Raw genomic sequence first — 25011 nt, forward strand, 5'->3', positions numbered from 1 at the left:
TTCGAAGTTGTGTCGAATAATTTTTGATTTGATTTTCTAAGATGTCTTATAGAAACAACAACCAAAATTCTCAAGGTTTCAAATAAAAAAATGGTAAATACAAAAATTTGTTTCAAAGGATTGTATTTTGTTTTTATTTGTTTAACTTTTACTCAATTTGGTGCAAAGTGTTAATTTGAAATTTCTTTGTTTCGTTTTGAGTCATCGCAAAGTTTAGGTATTTTTCAATTATTAAAAACTTTTTAATTTTTTTAAAGTTTTTTATGAGTTTTGTACCAAGTGTTACTAGAAATTCATGTATTTGAATTTAAATGTAAAATGCATGAAAAGACAAATCTGCTTTACATCTGATTATTCCTTTTTTTTTTTTTTTTATGCTCAAAAATGTTCTCTACAGGTGAGGCATTCCCAGGCTTGAGCGACTCAAAGGATGCCTGCACACTTAACTTATATATATAACATCTTGATATGTATGTGTGTCATCATTTATCTCTGATGTCTTTAAGGACCAAGTCATTCCTGTGTCACGACAAGTTTCATTAAAAGCCAATCCAAGACTAGCGTAACAGTGCCGTGCCGAGTGTTTTATATTAAAATGGAAACATCCACTTGTCCCATTAACAGGATTAACCATCCTTGATTAATCAATAAAAGCATAAAGAAGTAAAATATTGTCAGTAATAAAAATTTCGCGAAAAAAAAACAAAAATAATTAACTAATAATTACGTAGTAATTAAATTTAAAAAATGATATTAAGAGAAGAATAATATACTTTTTATTCTTTTGTATTTTGACATTTTAAACTACCGCTCAGTTGTGGTTGAGCTTGAATGTGAACTCTTTCCAAGTTCGCTAGCGTTGGCATTTTTTTTTTATCGAGTTCCAACATGAAAATGGATCTTCCTTGATATTAACTCACTTTTATCTTCCAATACTTCCTAAATAAGTTTAACTACTAAAAACTTTTGTTTTAGTTTATTTTTCTACTTCTTTTCATTATAGTTTTCTGTTTTTATATATATTAGTATATATATTCTGTTTTTTTAAATATATATTAGTAAAATGGGACATTTTATGGAGATCTGTTTATTCAAAAATATGTCTCTTTTTGTTTTTGAAGATATGCAATTTTTTGTTTAAATGTTTCTTTTTTGTTGTTCCAAATTTTGTGGTCCCACAGGGCTGGGCTACTGAGTTAGGGGTGTCCATGATCAGGAAAGTGATGTCACTATTGAATTAAGGTTGTGAAGTTACTCCTATGTGTAAAATTTTTGCTCATTTGGACCAATTCCCTCACTTCACTTTCATCGTGGTCGGAGGGGGCTAGAACTTGATTCAGGCCATAAGCATCTGAATCCAGGTCAGAGGTGGTAGGAAACTGATGTAAAACCTTCCCTGGGTGAAAATACCCTCAAGCGTAAAATTTGGTGCAGATTGGTCCACAGGTGTGAACTTGCGTAAAGAACAAACAAATAAACTGGCGGACAGACATTCATTTTTATAGTATAGGTTTTTCCGAATCACTAACAAATACTTATTAAATTGAATAATAACTTGTTAATTAAATTCTCTCAACTTGTAGACAAGATACAAGATAAGTATGGTAATCAAATGTAATAATCAGAGACATATTACAGAAAACTTGTTTTATGATTTATTGCATTTCTTTGTATAACTGTAAAAAATAAAATAACCTACGAAGGTTTTTGTAAGAGTATAATAAAATAACATAGGTTTTATAAAAAATATGGTAAAGAAACATGCATAGTGTAAAAACATACATAGAAACATACACAGTGTAAAAGTTTCTTTAAAGAAAGGAAAGTTAAAAAATCGTGTAAAAAAAGTTCTAATAAAACTTGTCCTGCACAAAAAAAAAGTAATTCATAAACTACAACAATTATTTTATAAGTTTGGATGAAATTTACATATATAAAAGAATAAAGATTTTCAAACTTGAACTTTTCAGTAAAGGGTGTGGTTCTCACTTAAAATAAAATATTTCTATGCCTTCAATTGAAGCAAAAATTGTTGAACCAAGTAGAAGAGTGCTTTGAATGGATGGTAAAGAACTTTTCCTTGTTAAAATTCTTCGTTTTTGTTCATCAAATGAAATAAAAAACTGTTGAGCGCCGAAGCAAGGAAAGGTCGTTCCAAAATCATTTCTTTTAAAACAAAGCTGTTGCATACTATCCAATGGTTTGGTTTTTAATTTGTTATCATCATATGTTGTAAATACGAAAGTAGTATTGCTCTTTATTGCACCATTTTGTACACCTGAGCATATATACTTTTTAAAAAATCAGTTTCTTAATTTTGTTCTGATAAAAATATTTAAAATGATTGGATTACTGATCATAATTATTATTCATTTAGCAAATCCATTATTCTTATCAATTATCTTTTATAAATATTTTCTATATTATAATGAATTACGGAAATTTTATTCGCACTTACTCGCCCACGTAATATCTGTAAACCCACCAACAACCCAACCACCACTGACTTTTACAACAAGCAAAGTGTTTCTCTTATAATAACATGGTTGTATCATGTTCCACCACCAACGGGTGTTAATATTGTAATGATTTGAATGGGTATTTGTGCACTGACCAACACTATTGGTCGGGACATTCTTTTCTTTCAACCAACTATAAATTTGCTGTTTTGATTCTATTGATGTGAGAATGTTGGAAGATACTATAAGTATTAATCATACAAAATGTTAAACAAACTGCAGTGTGTTAATAATTGGGAAATGAATGCTGTGTTTAAAATATAAATAGTATAGAATATATAAGAAATAGAATTGCCTTACAAGTAAAGTTTCTTATCACGGTAACCCTTTCAACAGTAGATACACCATCAGTAAACTCGCATGAGTATATACCACTTTCTTTTACTTGTATTGTGATATTGAAGAGATTTTTTGACTTTATTGCAGCATGGTCAATAGTTCGCCCAAAATATAACGATCGCCATTTTCCAGACATTTTTTCGGTTCTGCCAAATACAACGCACGAGAGTGTTTGGGGATAGCTAAATACAACCATCTGAGATGGCGGCCCGTAAGAAATTTTCAATGGTTTTGTTTTCAACTGAACTGATCTTGAGTCTGCTCCTAAAAAAAAGAAAGATAAAATAGATATCTTTTTAAAACTTTATTTGATTATATTCAAAGAAGTATTCAGACACTTATGCAGTGGCAAAAATCGTTAAACCTACCGAAATTAGTTTTAACAAATTTACCTAAATGATTTTCTGCAGTGCAAACATAATAACCCTCGTCTTCCACTCCGACTTCCATTATAGTAAAATCACCATCTCCTGATTGAATTGATCGAGTTTCTGAAAGTTTTCCAAAAACGCTTTTCCATACAATTTTGGCAGCTGGATTGCTAACAACGACACATTTTGGAAAATATGAATTTGATCCCAAATCAACGTAGAAAAGCGTCGATGACAGTGAAACTGCTGGCTTAACTTGTTGGAAATTAAAATTGTCTTTTTAAATTAGAATTATTATTAGAGAAATATTTTTCCGTAAAACTTCATTAATGGTATAAACTTTGTAATTTCAGTTTTTTAAAAGCTTTACAAAATATTAAAGAAAAATACTTTGGACGTCAATGAAACCACTCTTTTCAACTTGACCCAAAATATTCTTTGCGCGACATGTCACGTTTCCGCTATTTTTGAAAGAGATGTCACTGATTGTTAAGTAACTTTCAACCTCAGAAAGTTTCTCAAAAACTTCGGTTTTCACAAGATGGTTATTTCCTTTCACCGTCCATTCTACGAAGGGGATAGGGCTTCCAAAAAATTTGCACATCAGAGTTTTATTTTCAGAAATGCCGGCAGTTTTGTTCAAATCAGTAAATTTCAACTGCGGTTCAATAAGACTAAAACCTCTCTCCCCTCTTTTTCCTTTCAGACCTTGAAGTCCAGCATCACCTTTTGGTCCTCTTTCTCCTTTCGCGCCTTTTAGGCTTTTGGTCCTTTGACTATCATCCTTAAAAACAATTATTTTAAAGCTTCATTTACAGTTTAATCTTTTTATTGATTCAAATTAACTTTGAATCAATAAAAACTTTGAAGTTCTTACTTTGTTGCTAACAAAAGTATATATAAAAATTAAAGAGATAAAAATTAAACAATAAAGTAAGTAAAGGAAAAAACCAAAAACAAATAAAAAAAAGCAATTAAAATGTAGTTGTAACGATTGTAGTTGTAATATTTGTAGTTGTAACAGTTGTAGCTGTAACATTTGTAATTGTAACGTCTGTAGTTGTAAACAATTATTAGTCATTATAAACATAAATATTTATTACTCATAAATAGGAGGCCTTTTAACGCTTACATATTTTTTAAACGCTTACATATTTTGCTTGTTTTTGTGTAAATGCGTTCACTGCTTTGTTCTGGTGAAGAGAATTATCTGTAATAAATGTAAGGTTTTTTTTTTAAAAAAAAGATTTATTTAGAAAGAAAAAGAAAAAATAATTATAATTCAAGTTCATTACAAGAAAAAAAGAAAGAAAGAAATGAGCGATATTCAGTAAGAATTTTACTATTATCTACTGTTGACATTTAAATAAAGTTTCTTTAAAAAACGTTTTTGTCATTATCACTTTTTCTGGTTGTATTTTTTCTGGTTGTATTTTTTCTGGTTGTATTTTTTCTGGTTGTATTTTTTCTGGTTGTATTTTTTCTGGTTGTATTTTTTCTGGTTGTATTTTTTCTGGTTGTATTTTTTCTGGTTGTATTTTTTCTGGTTGTATTTTTTCTGGTTGTATTTTTTCTGGTTGTATTTTTTCTGGTTGTATTTTTTCTGGTTGTATTTTTTCTGGTTGTATTTTTTCTGGTTGTATTTTATGAGACAGTTATGAGACAGTTATGAGACAGCTGACTTAACTGAAGTTTTAAAAAAAATTCCTCATTTTGAACTATGCAGTTACATGTTACGCCCGTTTTGTTTGGAACCTGAAAGGCTTCATAAATTCCGTAAAGCTTTCTGATAACAAATAAAACCTTTTAGAATTTTTTTTAAAAGAATAGATGTCTATAAATACTCTAATCAAGTTCTTTAAGCAAGAAATACATTACAAAAATATCTCACTCACAACCACATGTGCATAAAAAACCAGCCGGCATCAACTTAATAGCTTCCGGTAACAAAAAAGTAATTCTCTCTACCAATGAATGATTAGTATATTTCCTTAAAATTACTGTCTCTGCTCCTTCGTTTTGGAATACCTGTCTTTTAGATCGAAGGTTGTCATGAAAACTGATTTTATTTTGGATGGCATCTTGTGCTGTTAGAAAAAGATAAAAGAATATTTGCATAAGAATGGTTGTTCGCTCATAGACTTTACATACCATCAAAGTGAATATAAAAATTCTAAAAGTCTCGATGTCCAATTTAAATCACTTCGGGCGAATATTACCTGATTTAAGAATAAGAATTTCTTTTGCATTTTCTCTATCACGAACCACCAAAACTACGTTAAGAATCAAAACTAGCCCAAGAACAAAAATTAAAACTGCGTTTGCAATTGACATCTTGAAAAGTTTACTAATTTATTTAACAATATCCGTCCTCAGTTATCGCGATAATATGATAAAATTCGTTCACAGGTATCAAATTTTTTCTTAGAAGTTGCTAAATTAATATTTGTTTTCTGAGAAGTTGCTAAATTAATATTTGTTTTAAGATTTGTTTCACAGTTTACGTAGTTTTTTTTTGAATACCAAACGAAATTAGAGTTTCCCATGTTTTTCTCAAATCCCCCCCCCCCCCCAAAAAAAAAAAAAAAAAAAAAAAGAAAGTAACATAATTGTAATTTCTAATATTAAAAATTAAATTGCTCTTTGTGGAGCGTGGATCCCACGTTGGAAAACACGGCTTTATACCTAGATTTTATATCTTAAATGAATTACAAAGGAATAATCGATGTTAACCGATTCTTTTCAAAAAGCGAAGAGCCATTTGTTGAGGCTCTTCCATTATTTAGTTTGCTCTTCTATCATTAAATTTAATATACCTTTCGCATTTCAACTTTTTAGAACACCATTTTCCAACGAAAACTTTCTTAAAAAAAAAACTTTTGTTGGAAGATGGTATTCTTCGAAAGGTAAGTCGAACTTGAAGAAACAAACCTTACTTTAAAAGTGCTTGCATTCTTCAAACGTCTGCTTGGAAAACATTTAATCACATTTTTTTTGTTTTATGCAAATTTTTAAACTATGAATGCCATTAATTTAGTAAAATCAACAATCTTTCATTTAGTAAATCCAAAATCTATTTTGCTATTGTATTCTCCAAATCATGTTGGATATCGTATTCTCCGAAGCATATTGGATGTGAAAAAATAGCGTTTAAAGTTTAGGGTAAATAATAGACGGTTCATGACATATACTACGTCACATGATGCATCACGCATGTTAAAATCAGAAATCCACCAACGAAAGCAAAATTTAAAAAAAGATTCTTGGATAAACAAGCAGAAAATGAATCTGACCCTTTTTATGAATTTGGAACATTAAATAATGTTAAGTTTTTAGAAAACTCAAAACAAAAAAACGAAAAAAAAGCAAAAAAAAACAAAAATCTCTTGATAAGTCAATTCTTTTTATAAAAAGTAAAACGAGTTAATCTGCCACCAGTCCTCTTTTGATGTATTTTAAACAAACTGGAAAAACGAAGTTTTCCCTGTTTGTTTAAAATATGTTGGAAAGGGTTTGGTGCCAGAATAATTCATTTTGAAGTTACCCAACTAAAAATTATTATGGCAATGCTTACAACTTTTGAACCATACCATCTTATTTAATAAATCTGCCAGGGTAAAATATCATTAGCTGAAATACCAAAGGGAATTGAAAATATATGTTTTTTTATATGCGGAGAAATTTCCTGCTAAAATAACGCCCTATAACGGGAAAAATGTTGAATATTTGAGATAAATTTTGATTTTTTAAGTCTTTAGTGATACAAATACTTCATTAAAGAAATTTATTTAAATTGAGGTTGACCATCTTAACACACGATTTACATTTTTATGCTAATTACTTGTTACAACCAATTGGCTTGCTGGCCCTGTTTATATCTTTGGCATAACTTTTAACCGCAGAGATTTGTTGAAATATTAGTAATATTTTATAGGGTTGCACGTGTTAAGTAGGATGCTTTTTAAAAAAAATACAGCCATTCAACAGTATTAAATAGTGTGATATGATGATATGATAAACCAGTTACTTACAACGAACTAGAAAAGCAGTAAAGTATTCAAGCAAAGACAACATTAAAGATTTTTTACCTAAAACACCTTTATTGCTCGTTTTGATGGCAAACTTTGACCTGATTTTGATTGTGCAAACTATGATCACTTGCTAATAGTTGTGTCTAGAGGAACTATTTGGAACCATCATACTTCGTCTGTACCTCAAACTGGCACTTTTAGTAGTTTTGAAGATTAATGATCATTGATTGATCAGATCACTATACAGTGATCGACAAAAACACAACTGGCAATTGAAAATTGGCATCTGATTTTAATGTTGCTTACTCAAGATGAAAACCAGCGGTAACTTATATTCCAAGTAATAGAACATCATAGAAAGCTGACAAAAAAAACCTTTGAAAAAGAACTATACTATAGAAGAATAGGTTTTAGAAATAAATGGACAATTTAATTACTTAGAATGGAAAATCTTTTTTATTATTTTCAAAATTTAATAATGAATTTATAAAAAATTGTTATCTAAAATGGAATTTTTAAAATACAGTTGACGGGAATCTGTTTACATTTTTTGTTCTGCTTGATTTGTTCTGGTTGCCTTGTTATGCTTGATTTTTTTTCATGTTTTTATATTTAGAAAACGACACTAAAATATGCTCATATGACAAGTTGAAATTGAAAAGAAATTTTTCCCAATGTTAAAAAAAAAAAAAAAAAAATGCCATAGTATAATGGTGTTAACACCGGTTAACCGTATAACCCTTTAACTTTGTAAACCATAAAACTATAAAATCAAACAAAGAGTATATAAATTATAAGAATTCTAATACTAAAAAACAAATGATATCCAACCAAATTAGTATCATGTTAACAAAGATCACTAAATATTTTTCCATTCAAAACAAAAAGCTTAACAGTTGCAAAGCAAATGAAAATTTGAAGCGAAAATCTTGAAGCTTAACTCCCTGTAAAACATGAATATCAGTTTTTGTCATTCGGACGCAAAAGTAAGTTCATAAAAACACGTTTGCTAACGTAATTCAAGGCGCTGATGATGAATCTAATCAATTCAAGGCGCTGATGATGAATCTAATCAATTCAAGGCGCTGATGATGAATCTAATCACCAGAGAGCCAAGAGTATTTATTGGCTTCCCGAAGTGATTTGCTTTTAAACAACATGGTTTTGAATATCAGTTTTTGTCATTCGGAAGCAAAAATAAAACCTAAAAAACATTTTTGGACAATAATGGATTAAAATTTAATAAGAAAATCAGTTATTCAGATTTGCAACAGACATTTTTGATTGACTTTTGCAGGAAGTTGAAATTTGCACCAATTTTATTCTATCAACAATCAGCAGGAAGGATTAAAAAGATAAAAACCTCATATAAAGGTTTCATAGTGATTCACAACTTAAAAAATAACTTTAGTTTTTCTTTATTATATTATTAGCGTTAGTATACTGTAAGCGTTTGGAGTCAGAATGGGTGCAGAAAGAACCCGGATTTTTCATTTTTCCTAATATTTTTTAATTTCAAAGTCAAAAAGAAAAATAGGATGAAACTATAAAATACTGGATAGTGGTTTGATTTTTTTAAACACGTTTAATCAAATTTAACTTTTGAAAAATTTTTGCTGAGCACAAATTTTGTTAAAATTAAAACAGGTAGTAACATTTAATATATAGTACATCTGATAAAACTAACATCCAATTTAGTTTCAGGCAGACGTCCGGTTTTAGAAGCACGGGTGTGCACACAGGGGTAGGGAAATTTATAACTGATTATGTTGAGATAAAGGATCATTAGAGAAAAAAAAGCAAAACTAAAAAGTTGTTTGAAAATAATGTAAATTTGAGAATTTATCATTGATTATAACATCTAAAGGAAAAAAATTGTAACAACCAGAAATAAAAAAAGAAATATCATGTGTAAACAAAAGTTCGCACCTAATATAATTAAGTCAACAAGGAAGAATCTCTACACCCTTACACACCCAACCCTCCTAATCTACGAACTACTAACACTCTATCCTAAAATTCTAATCTAAAACAGCTAAACATAACAAAAAATCAAACAAAAAGAAAGTATTAACAAAATTACGTTAAAAGACTCGCCTTACCAAAATCAATATTTCTTTCCAAAGTTATTAATCGAGATGAATAAAGAGTTATTCTGCAAGAATAAAGTAAAAGATGTTGTTTCCTAAACTCCCTAACTGACAAAGACTATAGAAAAAATGCTTCACCTGCTTAAGGAGGATGATGATCTTCCAGTTTATGGCTGTTCTTCACACACCTACTGACAATTGCACGGCCAATCTTTCATACCACTTACCAAGCAGGTACTTAAGTCTCTGATACATCATTCTGAATCTGGTTACAATTTCATAAAGATATCCAAAGACGTATTTGTGGCAGAAGGGTAACTCAGTAAATACTTTTGTTAAGATTCGCAAATACTTTTGAGTAATAAATCTTTTAGCTATTGTTCTCAACACGTTTAGTCGTATTTTCTGATATCAAATGCTGCGTTGAAGCAGTTAAAACTCACGGATCTCAATGAAGAGTATGATTCAGGTTCATTTCTGATTGAGCTTTTAACAGCAGAAAGCAAATAACAGCTGAACTGAGTTTTATGAGTTTTAAGTTTATCATAACGCTGTTGAGCCAATATGAAAACTATGGATTCGGATTGTTCCGTTATGTATTTCAAATCCAATTTTTTTCAAAGCTAAATGTTTTACTTTCTATTTCTAATTAAATGTTTAAATCTATTTAAATTTAAATGTTTTATTTTCTATTTTTTTTCTTTTTTTCTTTTTTTTTTTAAAAAAAAGTAAAAGTTACTTCCCCAAAAACAAATTTCGTCGAAACTTATAAATAATAAAACCCAACACTTGCTCCTACAATATTAGTCACAAATATAAAAGTGTTAAATGCACAGTAGAAGCCAAAGTTTTACCACGAGCCAACTAGTGAACACTATTTTTTGCTTGTTTGGTCTATTGGTGTTATGCTCAGATCGTTTAGGCTCGTAGTAATAGTTAAATTTTGATTAATCACAGGTTGACCATCACAATCTGACCATCAGCTATGACACCTAGTTTAAATTTTTGTGAAAAACATGGCCAGTTTAATGTTTATTTCGACATGACTATCCAAATGATCAAAGAGAAAAAGAGACTTGTTCTTGTTAAAAACCTAAATTAGTTTCAACGGTTTTCAAAAAAAAAATTGTTCTGCCTTTTAATAACATTTGGTTGAAAAACAATCAAGAAGTTGATTGTAGAACAATTTTCATTCAAGTACCCCCCCCCCCCCCCCGAGGCTTGAGATTTGAAGTAGGCTATTTTATAATTATATAAATATATATTTAACTTAAGCCGGAAGCCAACATATTAGTTCATAATGATGATGATCATATTGTGTATTGTGATGATTGTGGTAACGATGGTGGTGAACAATAACTCTAAAAACGTTTTGCATAGAGTAAACCAACCAACCGGTGCGTTGTGCGTCATTTTTAACATTTTACTGTTATCTAAAAAAACTACTTTGAAATACACGTTAATGGCTTATATTGTAATAAATATATCTTGAAAAGAATACTTTAAATTAATTTCTTTGAAACTCATAATCACGAAATAAATGATTACTTAAATGATGGTCAATAGGCTGTTCACTTCGTAATATGAACCTCAATAACCTCAATGAGGACCCTGTATCCCTATTAAACTGCTGAGCTTGAGCAATCCATTTAGTTTTAGCTAACGGTTGTTTCTTAGAGATATAACAGAAGTGCTATAAAAGAAGAAGAAGTATAACAGATTTTTTACTTTTTTTGCGGATACTGAAGCGTAGTTGGTATTCGTATTTGCTCTTTGTTGTTGGTGCATGTAGCTAGCATTTGAAATTAAACAAGGATAGAATACGATATTTATTTACTGTGTGATTAATGATGTGTATGTATTTAAATCTTTTTTTTCAATATTCAAAAACGGTTTATTTTGAAAAATTACAAAATTCAAAATTCGAGTTTCAAAATTTCTCAGAATATTTTTAAGCTTATATCTCACAGAAAGCGGAAGCGGAAATGAAAACGCAGAAGCGTTCATTACATCTGGTGTATTTAGTACATTTAAGATCATTCAATAAAAAATACCAATTGGAATCTTTGCAATCTTTACTAGCAGATAACGTTGGACCAAACATTAAGCTAAATAAGCACGTGTTTAAACCCCACAAAAAAACAAATTGATGATCTTCTGATTTCAATTGCTTCACTTTTTCAAATAAGCTGTATTTTTATCATTTGGATTGCAACATAAATTTCAGCAGTTTTTTTTTTCGTGTCCATTTTGAAGTATTTTGTACTTTTATACAAAATATTTGTTTTTTTCTCTGCTCGATTTTGGGGAAAAGAAAAAGTATTAATTTCTTCTAAGTATTACTTGTTCATTTCTTCTAAGTTCTAAGTACTTATTAATTTAAAAAGCCATTCTAATCTAGAGATCGTTTTTCTTGCATTTATAACATTAATTCTCATAATTTACTAAGGCGAGCATTCATATTCTAAATTGAAGTTATATAAAAATGCCTTCAAAACAATCAAGCAACAAGGCAGTTTGCCTTGTTGGAGCACACCTTTTATTATTATATGCATAAGGAGATATCTTACTCAAGATTAGTTTTGTTACCTTGACTAAATTGCGCAGTTAATTTTAATTATGCACTTGACTTGGCAGTCATAATTTTATTACAAATTTAAACAACATTCTTTTGGCAGTTTTAAAAAATATGTTGAACACAAAATGTGTTCAAACTTTCGGATATACTGATGAAATATAGGGGTGTTATGCAATTACGTCAGTTGCGTGGCTGTTTAAAATCTCTTTTTTTAATTGTAGATTTGAGGTCTGGAGACCAAAGCTTTCTAGTTCCTGAAAGCATTTTAAAAAGTATTCGGAAAAACTTGATGGAAAAAACCTTTTATTCTTTTATTTTTTTCAGGCTTCAGTTTTATCTTTCTTATTTTACTTATTTTTAATCTTATTATCTTCACTAATTTTAAATAATTCGGGGCAGTGAATTTGAAAAGTGCATTTGGTTTTCACCATTAGCTAAAGCTTTTTGAAGATAAATACTATGTTAATTTAAGAAGCCTTAATTTTAATATTTGTTTCCACTATTAATTTTTTGAGTTGTTATCTTTAAGTTCTAACAACAGTCAGCCAACTCTCCTCTCAGCTCCATCATTTCTCATCAATCAGCCATCCTTTAATTCTCCATCTCTCTTGATTTTTATTCTCCGTTAACGTTGTATCTCAGTTTACATAATATCTTGGAAAAATCGCTCTCCCTGCTTTTCATAAAAATGATTGTGTTAATGACTGTAGAGTTTGATGTTCGTTCTAACACAAAAGGAATTTTCTGTTATTAACGTTTGAATTGTCAGCTCTATTATTTCTTAGAGAAAGCATTAAATTCCATGGTATTCATGAAATTTGTTGTACAACTGAAATTCAAAAATATTTTCAAATTTTATAAACAACATTGTTGCCTTTTACAATTTTTTTGATTTTGGAACCATCAAAACTATAAGCTCTTTCCAAGCTTAGACCAGGAAAATATTATTTCTTAGAGAATATTATTTCTGACAAATATAATGGGAGTGAGCGCCATCCTTGTCCAGAGTTGTTTTTTTTTGTTTTTTTTCTTTTCATAAACCGTTTTATAAGGCCCCAGCCAACAAGCACAAAACGTTGAAAATGAAGCACGGATACGGAATAAGATCTTCTTGTCGTCTAGTAGAAAATTCACTTGTTTTAAGACCTCGTATTTAAGTTCAGAAACTTTTTAACTTGTTTTTTTTTTTTTTTTTTCATAGAAATCTAAAATATATCATGAACAACAAGCATTAAGAATTATAGTTTCAAGTAGTTTAGGAAAAAAACCACAAATGCAGGCTATAATTAAAGTTTAGAATCAGACATTAAAAATACTTCAATACCTAATTATAACCATATCCCATTCCCATTCTTATAGATATTCTCATGACAAATTTTTTTAAAACAATAGTTAAAAATATAGTTAAAAAATTTTATTGCATAGTACTTATCAAATTTATACATAAATAACTTAAAAAAGAGCAAATGAACTTCAAACGTATTTGAAGCAGGTTTATTGATAAGGAAATGATAAAAGACACTGCGGCGACAAGCCACTGGTCACACATGTGTTATTCTTCATAATATTGGTAATAATTTAAAAAACTTCTCTTGTTTCTTAGGAATTCACCATAGATTACCTCATAATAAAACCCTAATGAAAAAAAAACAACCTATAAAATGAAAAATTGACTTTGAAGACACAATCTTTTTTGCTAGCTCATCAAACTCAGTAAATTGAACAAAAATATTTTTAAATTTTCTTTGTATATTCGATTTTGTAATTTCTGTACACTTTAAAACTTTAAAAATAATCTTTTAAAGTGTACTGAACTTTAGTTAATAAGTTTCAAAAAAAATGCAGTCAATTGTGTTGATGGGACTCATTTTTATGGTATCGGCTGGTCTTAAGCAAGAAGACAACTTGGATGCTTCAGTTGCTTTTTTTGCTGACAAGAAATATGCGATTTGTATGCAGTTTTTTAAGTTACATTTGAATTTCTTTTTTAAAGTTTCAAATGTAAAGTTGGTTGATTTTCTAGATTTTTTTGTTTGCTTTCTATAAAAAATGTGTAAAACAACATTTCTTCATAAAAAATGTGTAAAACAACATTTCTTCATAAAAAATGTGTAAAACAACATTTTTTCATGCAAATCTTTTTTTTGATATCCTTATTTTTATATATTATTTTTTTGATATACTATTTTTAATTTTAGGCAAACCAGGTGAAATGCAATGTGGAGAGAGCTGCAGAAATATGAAACGAGAGATTTGCTGCAATGGCTATCCCAAGCCATATCTTTACTACGGTAGATGCGGTCTAAGAGATTGCATCAACTGGCACAAAGAAATTTGTTGTGACGGCGTTGTTAGACCAAAGAAAGAATACGAAATCTGCGGCGAAAAATGCATCAAGTTGAAATATTTTTACTGTTTGCAAGGAAAAATATACAACAAACCTCAGGAATAACAACATTAGAGTATATAAATATAACTAATGGTTCTGCTTCTTCGTGCTGCGAAAGTTATTTGAAATTTAATATTTGTAATGCGAAATGATTTTTTTCTTAAAATAAAACCTTTACAAAATGTGTAAATGCATCCTTAATAAAAGTGGTAAACTACTAAAAGTTCAGTAAGATTCTTTATGAATCTATTTTAACTAGAAACATTTTTTTTTAGACTTGAAAGTCATAAATTTTTTTATTAAAAAATTGTAAATCCATCGTTCAAAAATTAAAATGTTTTGCATTTTCCTAATAATCTTGAAAGAGATTATGCTGAAAAAGATTAATTATGCTAAAAAAGATTAATTATGCTGAAAAAGATTAGTTATGCTAAAAAAGATTAATTATGCTGAAAAAGATTAGTTATGCTAAAAAAGATTAATTATGCTAACAGATATTGTGTTGAAAGAGATTATGTTGAAAACTATTAATTATGCTGAAAGATTTTATATTGAAAGACATCTTCAAATACTATTGGTAATATTAGCAAAGGTATTACATTGTGTTCAGTGTGTTGCCGATTAAACGGACGCAAAAGAATTTTGAGTAGCAATCTCGAACTGCCGCACTTCGCATTTCTTGACAAATTTTGTCTCGGACAACTATATGGTTCGCTAACAATTGGTTAGCGAACCATATAGTTGTCCGAGACAAGATTTGTCAAGAAATGCGAAAATGAAAAAATTCATACATTTAAAATTTTGTTGATAACAAAATTTGAAATACATCCCTTTTTTTTTTTAATAGAATTTAAAAAAAAAAAAAAACTAACCCAGCATCCAGCAGAATGTAAAAAGGGGTTTAATAAAACCAAAGGTTTTGAAATCAAAGTGTTTTGATTAAAAAGTTTTAAATGAATTTATTGTAATTGTAACAATATAAAAGTAAACAGTACAAAAAGAAATTTATTACTTAAAAGAAAATACTTCCACTGCTTGAACGGTTGCCGGTGATTTTGAACCTAATAATAGATTACTCTTGACGAAAGATGAGCTGGAATATTGGTCTTCGAAAGTTAATTCTTCCAACCCAAAGCAAGGGTACGTGTTTCCACTTTGAGATCTCTTGTAACAAATTTGTAAAGATAACAGATCTTTGGTCTTTATTATTCCATCGTCATATGATGTGAACACGAACGTTTTATTGCTCGCACTGCCACTGTATTGAGTATCTGAATGAATTTTAAAATTTTAAGCCGGCATCACATACATATAAGTGTATGTGACAGCGGTTTTTAAAAAGAACTACGATATAGTTTTCGGATTACTGAAAAATTCTTCTGTGATCATAATACAAATGTATGATGCAAAATTTTTTTAAAAAAAGCGTTATTAGTGCAAGAAAATGACTTTTCAACCTTTTAAAAATCCAATCAAAAACTAAATAATGACTTTAAGTTTAATGATGTTCAAAAATGATTTTCTCTGGTCCGGGATCGTGGTCTAATTTAAAAACTACCATGACATGCAAAAACTAGCATGATATACAAAAAATATTCAAAATTGGAAAAATTTAAAAGAACATGGTTTGTATTTTTCTTTAACCTGTTGATATAGAAAAAAAAAAAAAACTAGGGATCTTCTGAATATACAAGCTCCAGCCTGAAGGGCTGAAGCAAACGTAGCTACTGAGGCCCTAAGTTGGAATTTAAAATCTAAAAGACCTCTTGTTTTTAAAACTAAATTTCAGTTTTACTAAAGTTTAGGCAAACAAAATAATGAGACAAAATTAAGTATATTTAAAAAAAAAATTAAAACATAAAGAAATTATAAGTTTAGGTTTTTTTTTAAAATTTTGTTAAAGTTGTATAAATATCTGTACACTGCTTTTTAATTATATATTTATATACTTTACATAAACTTTACAACTATTTATGTAAAATATAAATCATAAAAGATATTCAATAGTTTACCAAAGGTAAGGAAATTTATCGAAATACCAAACAGTTTTGACATGTTAATCAGGTTAGTAAATTTGAGTAAAAAAACTAAATTTGGTTAGTTTGGGGAGTGTTCCCCGATCTGAGGCAATATGGTTGTTAATGGGGGTAATTCGAAAATGGACTTTTATATTTATTTAGTTAACAATCCAATTTTTGAATATTAAAAATTATGTTACATAGACGACATACAAATTTTAGAATGGTTTTTAGGTAGAATGGGTTTTAGGTAGAATGGGTTTTAGGTAGAATGGGTTTTAGGTAGAATGGGTTGAAGGTAGAATGGGTTTTAGGTAGAATGGTTTTTAGGAAGAATGGTTTTTAGGGCACAAAAAATGCTGGATAACATAGGATAAGAGCAATTAAGTTTGCTTTTTATATGAGACATTCTCATTGCGCATAAGCATTCATAGCACGCGTAAATACATTTATTTCGCGTGTAAGAACTTTATTACTAATAAAAATTCTTATTGTTGGCTTTTTAAACTAAAATCTTTTTAATACGCGTGTCTAATTCAGTCCAGAACTAGTTATTAGAAACTAGTTTGTTTTTGAGAATCTAGAAAATCACTTTCTTTCGAACCACAAAAAACAAAAACTTTTATAGTAACAAAAAAATGGAAGTTCATCTACTTACTACTCCACGGTTGGTCTGTGAAACCACCAACAATCCAACCATCACTAACTTTGACAACAATCAACGTGTTCAACTGATAATAGCATGTTTGAAATATGTTGCTCATCCAGTTGCTTTGATACATTCCATAGTTTCTATAGATTCCATATGAGTCCGAACATTTTGTGACGCTGTTAGTTGGGATATTCTTCTTTTTTAACAAATGATAAATTTTCTTCTGATCTTCAATGTTTGATATGATGCTGGATGGCACTACAAGTTTTAAACATTTATAGTATATAACAACAATGTTCAAATGCGGTTCTTCCTTGAGTTAAGTTCCCACCAAAAATTTTAAGGTTTTTTTTTATGATTTTAGAACTTTTTTCATTGAATTTTGTTAAACTAAGTTTGAATTTGTGTATTTGTTAATATTTAGTTAAAGGAAAGACCTTTGTAATATATGAAAAGCCGGAATCTGCTTCTTATTGAGGTTTTACGTCCAAACCCCTGATTTATGACATTGATTAGGCATACTATATTTACGTGTAATCAAAATTAAGTAAATAACATGATACTGATTTTTGGGACTTATCGCTGATGTCGTAGCTTTAAAAAATCCTTTGATGGGTTTGACTGTCTTTAGTGTATTTGTTATTAAGATATTAGACCTAAGATACATTTACACCATCCGCGGAAGGTAATGCAGTTTGAAATTTAGGGGAAATTTTTCAATAATATATAAGTTATAGAAACATTTTTATGCTCAATGGTACAACTTTTATAATTTTTTTTTACAAATATGATGAATTTATAATATAAATTACAAATTTTAAATTCTATTTTAAAAAGAGTAAAGAAAACAAAAACAAAAAAACAAAAAAAAAAAGACTAAATCGAGTTCTTAAAAAACTCTTTAAAAATGTTTGCATAAAAATTGGCGAAACTCATCTCAAACCAACTTTTTGTCGTGAAAGTTTGTCAAACGGTTTTGAAGTTTCTCTACATATTTTCTGAGTGTTTACTTGTTCTCTTGTCTCTCTGCAAAGAGAGATTGAGATGTTGTCGCGCCTCCGTAGCTTGTTGAAAATAAATTTCGAACGAAGATTTGTGGTGATAAAAATACCATTATATAGAAAAAAATGCAACGGACCTGACGGACATAATGAGCTTGTTTTTTCCAGTTAAAGGTAGGAAACTTTGAATTGTTCAAAAAACTTTCTTCACGGGTTTGTCAATGCGTGCACTCATAGCAGAATGTCAATAGTTGAATAAAGGGGACCCCAAAAAAATGATTCTAAATAAATCCTTTGAAAATGTTTATGTTTTTCAATACCACCCTTACACATACACTAGATATAATAGCTAAATGTATTACATTTTCAAAAGCACTTGCTTTTAAAAGGTTTGTCCCTGCAGCTTTAAATTCTTTCATACTGCATTGATCAGAAGACCAAAAATAGTATTCAATAGCTTCAAATTAAAGCAGGAGAAATGAAGAGTTATGTAAGTTCAGCATATCCAAAAGTTATTTGAACTTATCTTAACTTTCTTAAAGATTATCTGAAATGGCAACTAGAAACTGGCGTCTTTAGCTTTATCTTTGTAAGTTATAAGCCATACGCCTTGTAAGCGTTGTTACTACACTTAGTTAGTACACTTGGTAAGAAGACGTTTTGATGACGGTGAGCATTAGGCAACTCCAGAGATTCCTAGAACTTTTTAAAGAAGTTCTCATTTCAGTCAATTCACAGTTTCATAATAGCTGTCATGGTTGTTTCTCGTATCAAAAATATTTTCACAAAGACTCTAGGTGTGGTTGCGATGGAGAAAATACATTTGTAAAAATATATTCTTACCTCTATCTGTTTCTCTCTCTCTTTGTCTCTCTGTGTGTCTTTCTCTCTGTGTCTCTCTCTTATATATATATATATATATATATATATATATATATATATATATATATATATATATATATAATCCATGTTTAAATAAAGTGGCTTTCAAGTACTTTGTCTTTATGATCAAATTTGAAATTGAAATTCATTTCAACAATTTGATCGCAGATGGTTGAGAGTTTTAATGCTAGCAATTTTGTGCAAAATGTTTAATTAAAGTGACACTTTAAGAGAAAGCTGAGTTAAATGGATTAATCAAATAAAATTTAAAAAAAATTATTATTTGAAAGCTTTAAAAATAGATCTCAATATTTTAAAACAAATTTTTCTCAGAAAAAGTTACAAAAGAATACATCTAATCTATTTGACAAAGCCACATTTTTTCATCCGGCAATGGCTCTTTGTATGTAATGACAGATGCTGCAACTCAGCAGCAACGCAGCTATTCAATATAAAACTTGCTGAGTTATTTCACTGGCAAGCAGTGCAGTGTGTGCAAGATTTTGCCAAAAAAGTTTTATTAAAAAGCACTGAGAGTATCTTTTTTCCAAATTAATTGGCAAATAACAATCTCTTGGTTATCATGAATTATTTTTTAATTTGCTGATTTTGCAAAACAAATTGCTGCATGCTGATTCTTTTGGTGACAAGTCTGACTTTAATAGTAAAGAAGTATAAATTTTTTTTTCGTAGCTTCTAACGTTAGGGTGGCACTGCTTACATAATCAAGAGGGTTCCCTTGAATTGATAATCAAGAGGGTGTTCCCTTGAATTGATAATCAAGAGGATGTTCCCTTGAATTGATAAAGGAAGTGTTTTAAAAATGTTTTATGTTCGAATCTTTTTTTCAATAAAGAAGACTTTTTTAGCTTCTTCAACTTTTTGTTTCTGATTGATTTTGATGAATGATAGTTAATACAAGATTATTTTTATATTAAAAAATGGATGTATCTTCATTTCATTTCAAAGCTAATTGCCTCGTTCAATTCATCATTCTTGCTCCCAGCAAGTATAGACGTCTGAATGACATCGTTTAAACGTTTATGCGGTGAATTTTGTCATTTCGAAACAATTATTTTTTCATCTGATTTTATCATTTTTTCAGCTTTCATTTGCTTTAAAAATAGTTTTCATATATACACAATATAAATATAGTTTTCATACATACACAAAATAAAAATAGTTTTCATATATACACAAAGTAAAAATAGTTATATACACAAAAATATTTTTCAGGTTACAAAAAAATACTGAAAAATATTGTTTTTGCTATTTTATCTAAACAGATTTTGAAACTTATATCCCACTAACCAGTACACTAATGGCATCCCACAAAACCGTTTTCCTTTTTTTAGATCATAATATTAAGACTTTTATAACTTAGATAATCTTATGCTTAATATATAAATAAGATATGCTTTGAATTATAAAAAGAACTGACTCACATGAAAAGTTTTTCACCATAGTAACCCTTTCAACAGTAGATACTCCATCAGAAAACTCGCATGTGTAAACACCATTTCCCCATATTTTTGTTGTAATATTGTAAAAGTTGGATGATATGACTGTGATTTGGTCAATATATTGACCATCAGACAGTGATCGCCATTTTCCTGACATTTGTTTAGTTTGCCCAAATGCACCACACGAGAGGGTGTAAGGGTAATTAAAGACAATTACTTCAGAAGGAGGTCCATAAGAAACTTTTAAGGGGTTTGTTTTCAGCTGAATTGCGACAGAATCCGAACCTTAAAAAAATTGCTCAATTATCAAAATTTACGTTTTATTGTATTACTCCAATCGAATTTACCTTTTAAATATCTATGTTTTAAATATCAAAAGACTAATTTACCTAAATAATTTTCTGCTGTGCACACATAAAAACCTTCATCTTCTACTCTAACATCCATAATTGTAAAATCACCTTCTCCCGATTGAACTGATCGAGAATGTGAGAATTCTCCGAAACCTTTTTTCCACGTAATTTTTGCAGGTGGATTGGCAAAAACAGTGCATGCTGGGAATGTTGCGTTTGATCCCAAGTTAACGTAGAATATCGTCTTTGAAACTGACGCCGCTGGTTTTACTTAAATATAAAAAAACATCTTTACTTAAAATACAAAGTTCAGAAAACATTTATTGAAAAGTTTTTTTTTTTCCTTTTTGTAAAAACATTTCAAAAGTTATTTAGAAATTATTTTTAAGGTTTTTAAGGAGTTTTATAATTTCTTGGTTGAAAACTTGTTTTTTCTAAGTTTAAAATTATAACAATTATAAAAAATTACCGTAACATTTATTAAAAAAGTTGTAAAAGAAAGTAGAAGTAATGTAGGTTTTAGGAAACACTTACTTTGAACATCAAGAAATCCAGTTTTTTCAAGCTGACTCAAAATACTTTTTGCGCGACATGATACACTTCCATGGTTTTCGAAAGATATATTAGATATTGTCAAGTGGCTAATCACTTCAGATGAGCTTTCAAAAATTTGTGTCTTAATATCATGATTGTTTCCTTTTACGGCCCATTCCACGGACGGGATAGGATTGCCAAAGAATTTGCACATTAAAGTCTTGTTTTTTGAAACGACAGATGTTTTATTCAAATCTGCTTCTTTTAGCTGAGGTTCGATTAGGCTGAAACCTTTCTCCCCTCTGTCACCTTTTGGACCGCGAGGTCCCGTATCACCTTTCGGTCCTCTTTCTCCCTTTTCACCCTTCACCATCCTAATTTTTTTGATTTCCTAAAAGCCACAAATTTGCGTCATTATCTTATTCAATTATTGCATAGACCTTTACATAACTAAAAATCTGTACAGTTCCTGTCAGGGTTCTTTACTTTTACATGAGTTTAAAGCTTTGAATAACTTTTTTAGCACGGGAATTTTTATTGATGGAAGAAGCTACGATTAAAACGATCGTTAAACGACACACACAAAAATAAGTAAAAATCTCTCAAAAAAATTTGGAACCACAAACTTTAATGCTTTAATCATTCTTTAGTACCTGCATAGTGGACACGGATTCATCTGATTCATTCAGTTTATTTTCCCAATGAATGGTGTTATCTGCAAAATTAGGAATATATATTTTCATGTATTCTTTATTTTGATTGTTTGTTTGTGCATTTGTTGTACACTAAAAAGAGTCGTGGTCATATTTGTTTAAAAGCTAAAACAAACTCAAATCTGGAATTCTTAGATTATAAATCATATGACTTTTTTGGTTTTCTTTCAAGTTTAAATTTAGTTTTTTACTTGTTTAAAAAAGATTTAGGCGAAGATTTAAAAAAATTCTTTTAACGAATGTCTTAAAAAGACGTTAATAAATTGCTTGTTGATTGTACCGCTAGATCTTCAGAACAAAACGTGGTTCTATTAAAAAACACGTGAAACTTTAAAGGTGTTATTAACCTGCTTTTTTACCTTGTTTTTTCAAATTTGATTTATTGAAGATAAAAATGAATTGCCCGCGAATCTATGTTATTTTTTATTGATAAATAACACTGCTTACTTTCACATATGCAGAGCGAACCAAGTGGAATTAACTTCAAAGCCTCAGGCAACAATTCAGCAATCTTTTCTAATAGCGGTTGATTAATTTTATTCTTAACAGTCTTTATTGGCAGTCTGTCGACATCAATCGCCATTCTTCTTGATCGACGATTAAGATGGAAACCATTACTCTGAATTGCAGCTTGAGCTGAAAATAAATAGAAACCGATCAAGTTTACAACGTGGTTTTATTACGTTCTGATTTTCACTTTTTATATTACAAATTTTTCTGATTTTCACTATTTATATTACAAATTTTTCTGATTTTCACTATTTATATTACAAATTTTTCTGATTTTCACTTTTTATATTGCAAATTTTTCTGATTTTCACTTTTTATATTGCAAATTTTTCTGATTTTCACTTTTTATATTGCAAATTTTTCTGATTTTCACTTTTTATATTGCAAATTTTTCTGATTTTCACTTTTTATATTGCAAATTTTTCTGATTTTCACTATTCATATCTCAAAACTTTTACGGATTCAAAAAATAAACTTATAAACTTATTAAGTTTCACTCGTGATTCTTTTGTCCTAAGAATTTTCAGTTTTAAATTTTTTGAATTGGGCAAAGACGGAAAGACTAGCGTCAGCAGAAGATGCGATCAAGGACAGTGGTTAGGGAATGACTGCCTCCTTAACAAATTTTTCAACTTCTTAAGGGGGGCAGTAACCAAGCAAGAGTGACTCTCCCTCTTCAATCCTGTTTTTTAAGAGCTGAATATATGCATATAACTGTGTTCTCTCTTCAAAAGCGTGCAATTCGTCAAATTAGAGACCGTGCTATGTAAAAGTCCGAATTAAATCGTTTTTATCGATTTTTATTGTTTTTATCGATTTATTTCTGACATTAAATAGCACGGTCTCTAATCTGACAAACTGAGAGTTTATCAACAATTTAATTGGGAGATATCGTCATGCAATACAAAAAAAAAAACTGTTTTGTAAATATTATCAAACTAAAATAAAGAAGAAAATACATTTAAATTGCGTTTTTGTAATAAATCTTTTTGTCAAAGTTTAAGGTTTGTTTTTTTTTTAAAAAAAACTTTTTTTATTCCGCGAAATAACAAATATTAGGCCCCCCGTGCTCTGTGATTTCAAAATTTCATTTCCTTGAGCAATTTGAAAATTTGAACATCAATCGCATCAATCGTATTAATTTCTTCCCCCACCCCTTGACACTAAAATATGGATAATTTAACGTTCAGCAGCGGGAATGAAATACTGAGACGCCTTTTTACTTTATCTGAACGATCTTAAAATTAAACTTTTACCTGACTTTAGTGCAAGAATTTCTTTTGCATTTTCTCTATCACGAACCACTAAAACAATGTTTAGAAGAAGAACAAAGCCAAATACAAAAACTAAAGCCACGTTAGCAGTTGACATCTTTTGAAAAGTTTTATAGATTAACTGGCAAATTTTGTAAATAGCTTGTTTTGGTGCAAATGGTTGCGTTTTTCTGAGAAATCCACGGTTGTTTGTTTTAGAAACATGACCCTTAGATCAAACTTTTTTTATGACGTCAATGTTGGAAATAAAGTAAAATGCAGCTCGTCAGATCATCAACTTTTATCGGGACCGCTTTGGCCACATTTAGTTTTATTAAAAATGGTCCTTTTAAAAGTCCATTGATAACATTCTTCTACAAATTTTTAGCGTTTTTATATTTCAGAAATAAAATGTATAATTTCTTAATGGATTTCTCACTAAAATGTAACAAATGAAACTTATCGTCTCTAGTTTTCATGGAAACGCAGTTTAAATTCTCCAACAAACGATAAATAATGCACTAAAACGTAATTTTTACATTTAGAATGCATCATCTGCTAATCTTTTTCCTTTGTTTACATACAGAAATGTATCGTAAGCAAGGCAATACAAACCTATTCTATGTCCTTCAAGAATAGAAAATTACGTATTGATTGCATTTCAGTGACATTAAAAAGAATATCATTTTTAATTTATAATTAGGAACTTCACATTTAAATCACAAAAAATTTTCAAATGCCATTTGAAAATTAAAAATATTTGTTGTTCTTAAATGTCACATGTCATTTATTTTCCGTTCATATTGATATCGTTTTATTGAGATCGTTATGGGTTGTCATGACATGACGTTGTTCATCATGTTGCTATGACGTTGCGCGGTGATTTTTGTAAACTTTACGCTTGGTAAAATTATTTATACCTAATTATTACAAATAAATATTTAATGGGCAGTTAAATTATCCGATAGTTTTAATTTCAAGGTGGTTTTATCCACTTAGTATTACGTAATCTATATTTTTTATTTTGCAATTTTTAGTATGAGAAAAGCTTGCAGATACAGCCTAAACGCCAAGCAATTTGCTTGTGTCACGCAACAAGTGTGGAATGATATTAGCACCTTCTGACAATTATCTGTACTGATATTTTTCCATTCTGACATTTTTCCATTCTGACATTTTTCTGTTCTGACCTTTTTCTGTTTTTATATTTTTCTGTTTTTACATTTTTCTGTTCTTACATATTTCCATTCTTACGTTTTCTGTTCTTACAATTTTCCTTTCTGATTTAATTCTGCTCTTATTTTTTTCCATTCCA

General features: G+C 29.3%; 3 protein-coding genes across 4 annotated transcripts; 1 reads left to right on the forward strand and 2 right to left on the reverse strand.

The window, feature by feature from the left end:
- Positions 1-1646: 1646 nt before the first annotated feature.
- Positions 1647-5651, reverse strand: LOC145184738 (uncharacterized). The gene is made up of 8 exons (XM_090093440.1): positions 5449-5651; positions 5125-5316; positions 4381-4439; positions 3620-4013; positions 3251-3484; positions 2820-3122; positions 2459-2701; positions 1647-2278 (listed from the first exon to the last, which is right to left on the reverse strand). Exons 1-8 carry the CDS (start codon positions 5561-5563, stop codon positions 1986-1988), a joined length of 1833 nt encoding a protein of 610 aa, XP_089949566.1. The 5' UTR covers positions 5564-5651; the 3' UTR covers positions 1647-1985.
- An 8026-nt stretch (positions 5652-13677) lies between these two features.
- LOC149885915 (uncharacterized) lies at positions 13678-14461 on the forward strand. Its single transcript, XM_090093109.1, has 2 exons — positions 13678-13879; positions 14127-14461. The coding sequence occupies exons 1-2, from the start codon at positions 13768-13770 to the stop codon at positions 14378-14380; spliced, it is 366 nt and encodes a 121-aa protein (XP_089949235.1). The 5' UTR covers positions 13678-13767; the 3' UTR covers positions 14381-14461.
- A 789-nt stretch (positions 14462-15250) lies between these two features.
- On the reverse strand, positions 15251-23907 carry LOC145184405 (uncharacterized). 2 transcript variants are annotated; one of them, XM_090093110.1, is made up of 8 exons: positions 23700-23907; positions 22381-22569; positions 21874-21935; positions 21221-21611; positions 20723-20956; positions 20316-20618; positions 16994-17245; positions 15251-15588 (listed from the first exon to the last, which is right to left on the reverse strand). In XM_090093110.1, the coding sequence occupies exons 1-8, from the start codon at positions 23812-23814 to the stop codon at positions 15326-15328; spliced, it is 1809 nt and encodes a 602-aa protein (XP_089949236.1). In that variant the 5' UTR covers positions 23815-23907; the 3' UTR covers positions 15251-15325. The 2 variants fall into 2 exon arrangements, 1 of the variants encoding a protein (XP_089949236.1); XR_016454137.1 differs by lacking the exon at positions 15251-15588 and having other exon boundaries at positions 17071-18826; positions 20013-20618.
- Between the last annotated feature and the right edge of the window lie 1104 nt (positions 23908-25011).

This window comes from Hydra viridissima, unplaced genomic scaffold, assembly GCF_058129835.1.
Source record: "Hydra viridissima isolate aposymbiotic clone 2 unplaced genomic scaffold, HvirCarnegie_v1 scaffold_7, whole genome shotgun sequence".
Classification (NCBI taxonomy): Eukaryota; Metazoa; Cnidaria; class Hydrozoa; order Anthoathecata; family Hydridae; genus Hydra; species Hydra viridissima.

Coding starts and splice junctions, on each gene's coding strand:
- LOC149885915 (XM_090093109.1), top strand. CDS start 13,768: ATGCAGTCAATTGTGTTGATGGGACTCATTTTTATGGTATCGGCTGGT. Junction 13,880..14,126: donor TGACAAGAAATATGCGATTT/GTATGCAGTTTT, acceptor TTTTAATTTTAG/GCAAACCAGGTGAAATGCAA.
- LOC145184738 (XM_090093440.1), bottom strand. CDS start 5,563: ATGTCAATTGCAAACGCAGTTTTAATTTTTGTTCTTGGGCTAGTTTTG. Junction 5,317..5,448: donor AATTCTTATTCTTAAATCAG/GTAATATTCGCC, acceptor TTTTTCTAACAG/CACAAGATGCCATCCAAAAT. Junction 3,485..3,619: donor TGGTTTCATTGACGTCCAAA/GTATTTTTCTTT, acceptor ATTTCCAACAAG/TTAAGCCAGCAGTTTCACTG.
- LOC145184405 (XM_090093110.1), bottom strand. CDS start 23,814: ATGTCAACTGCTAACGTGGCTTTAGTTTTTGTATTTGGCTTTGTTCTT. Junction 22,570..23,699: donor AATTCTTGCACTAAAGTCAG/GTAAAAGTTTAA, acceptor ATTTATTTTCAG/CTCAAGCTGCAATTCAGAGT. Junction 21,612..21,873: donor AATCCGTGTCCACTATGCAG/GTACTAAAGAAT, acceptor TGTGGCTTTTAG/GAAATCAAAAAAATTAGGAT.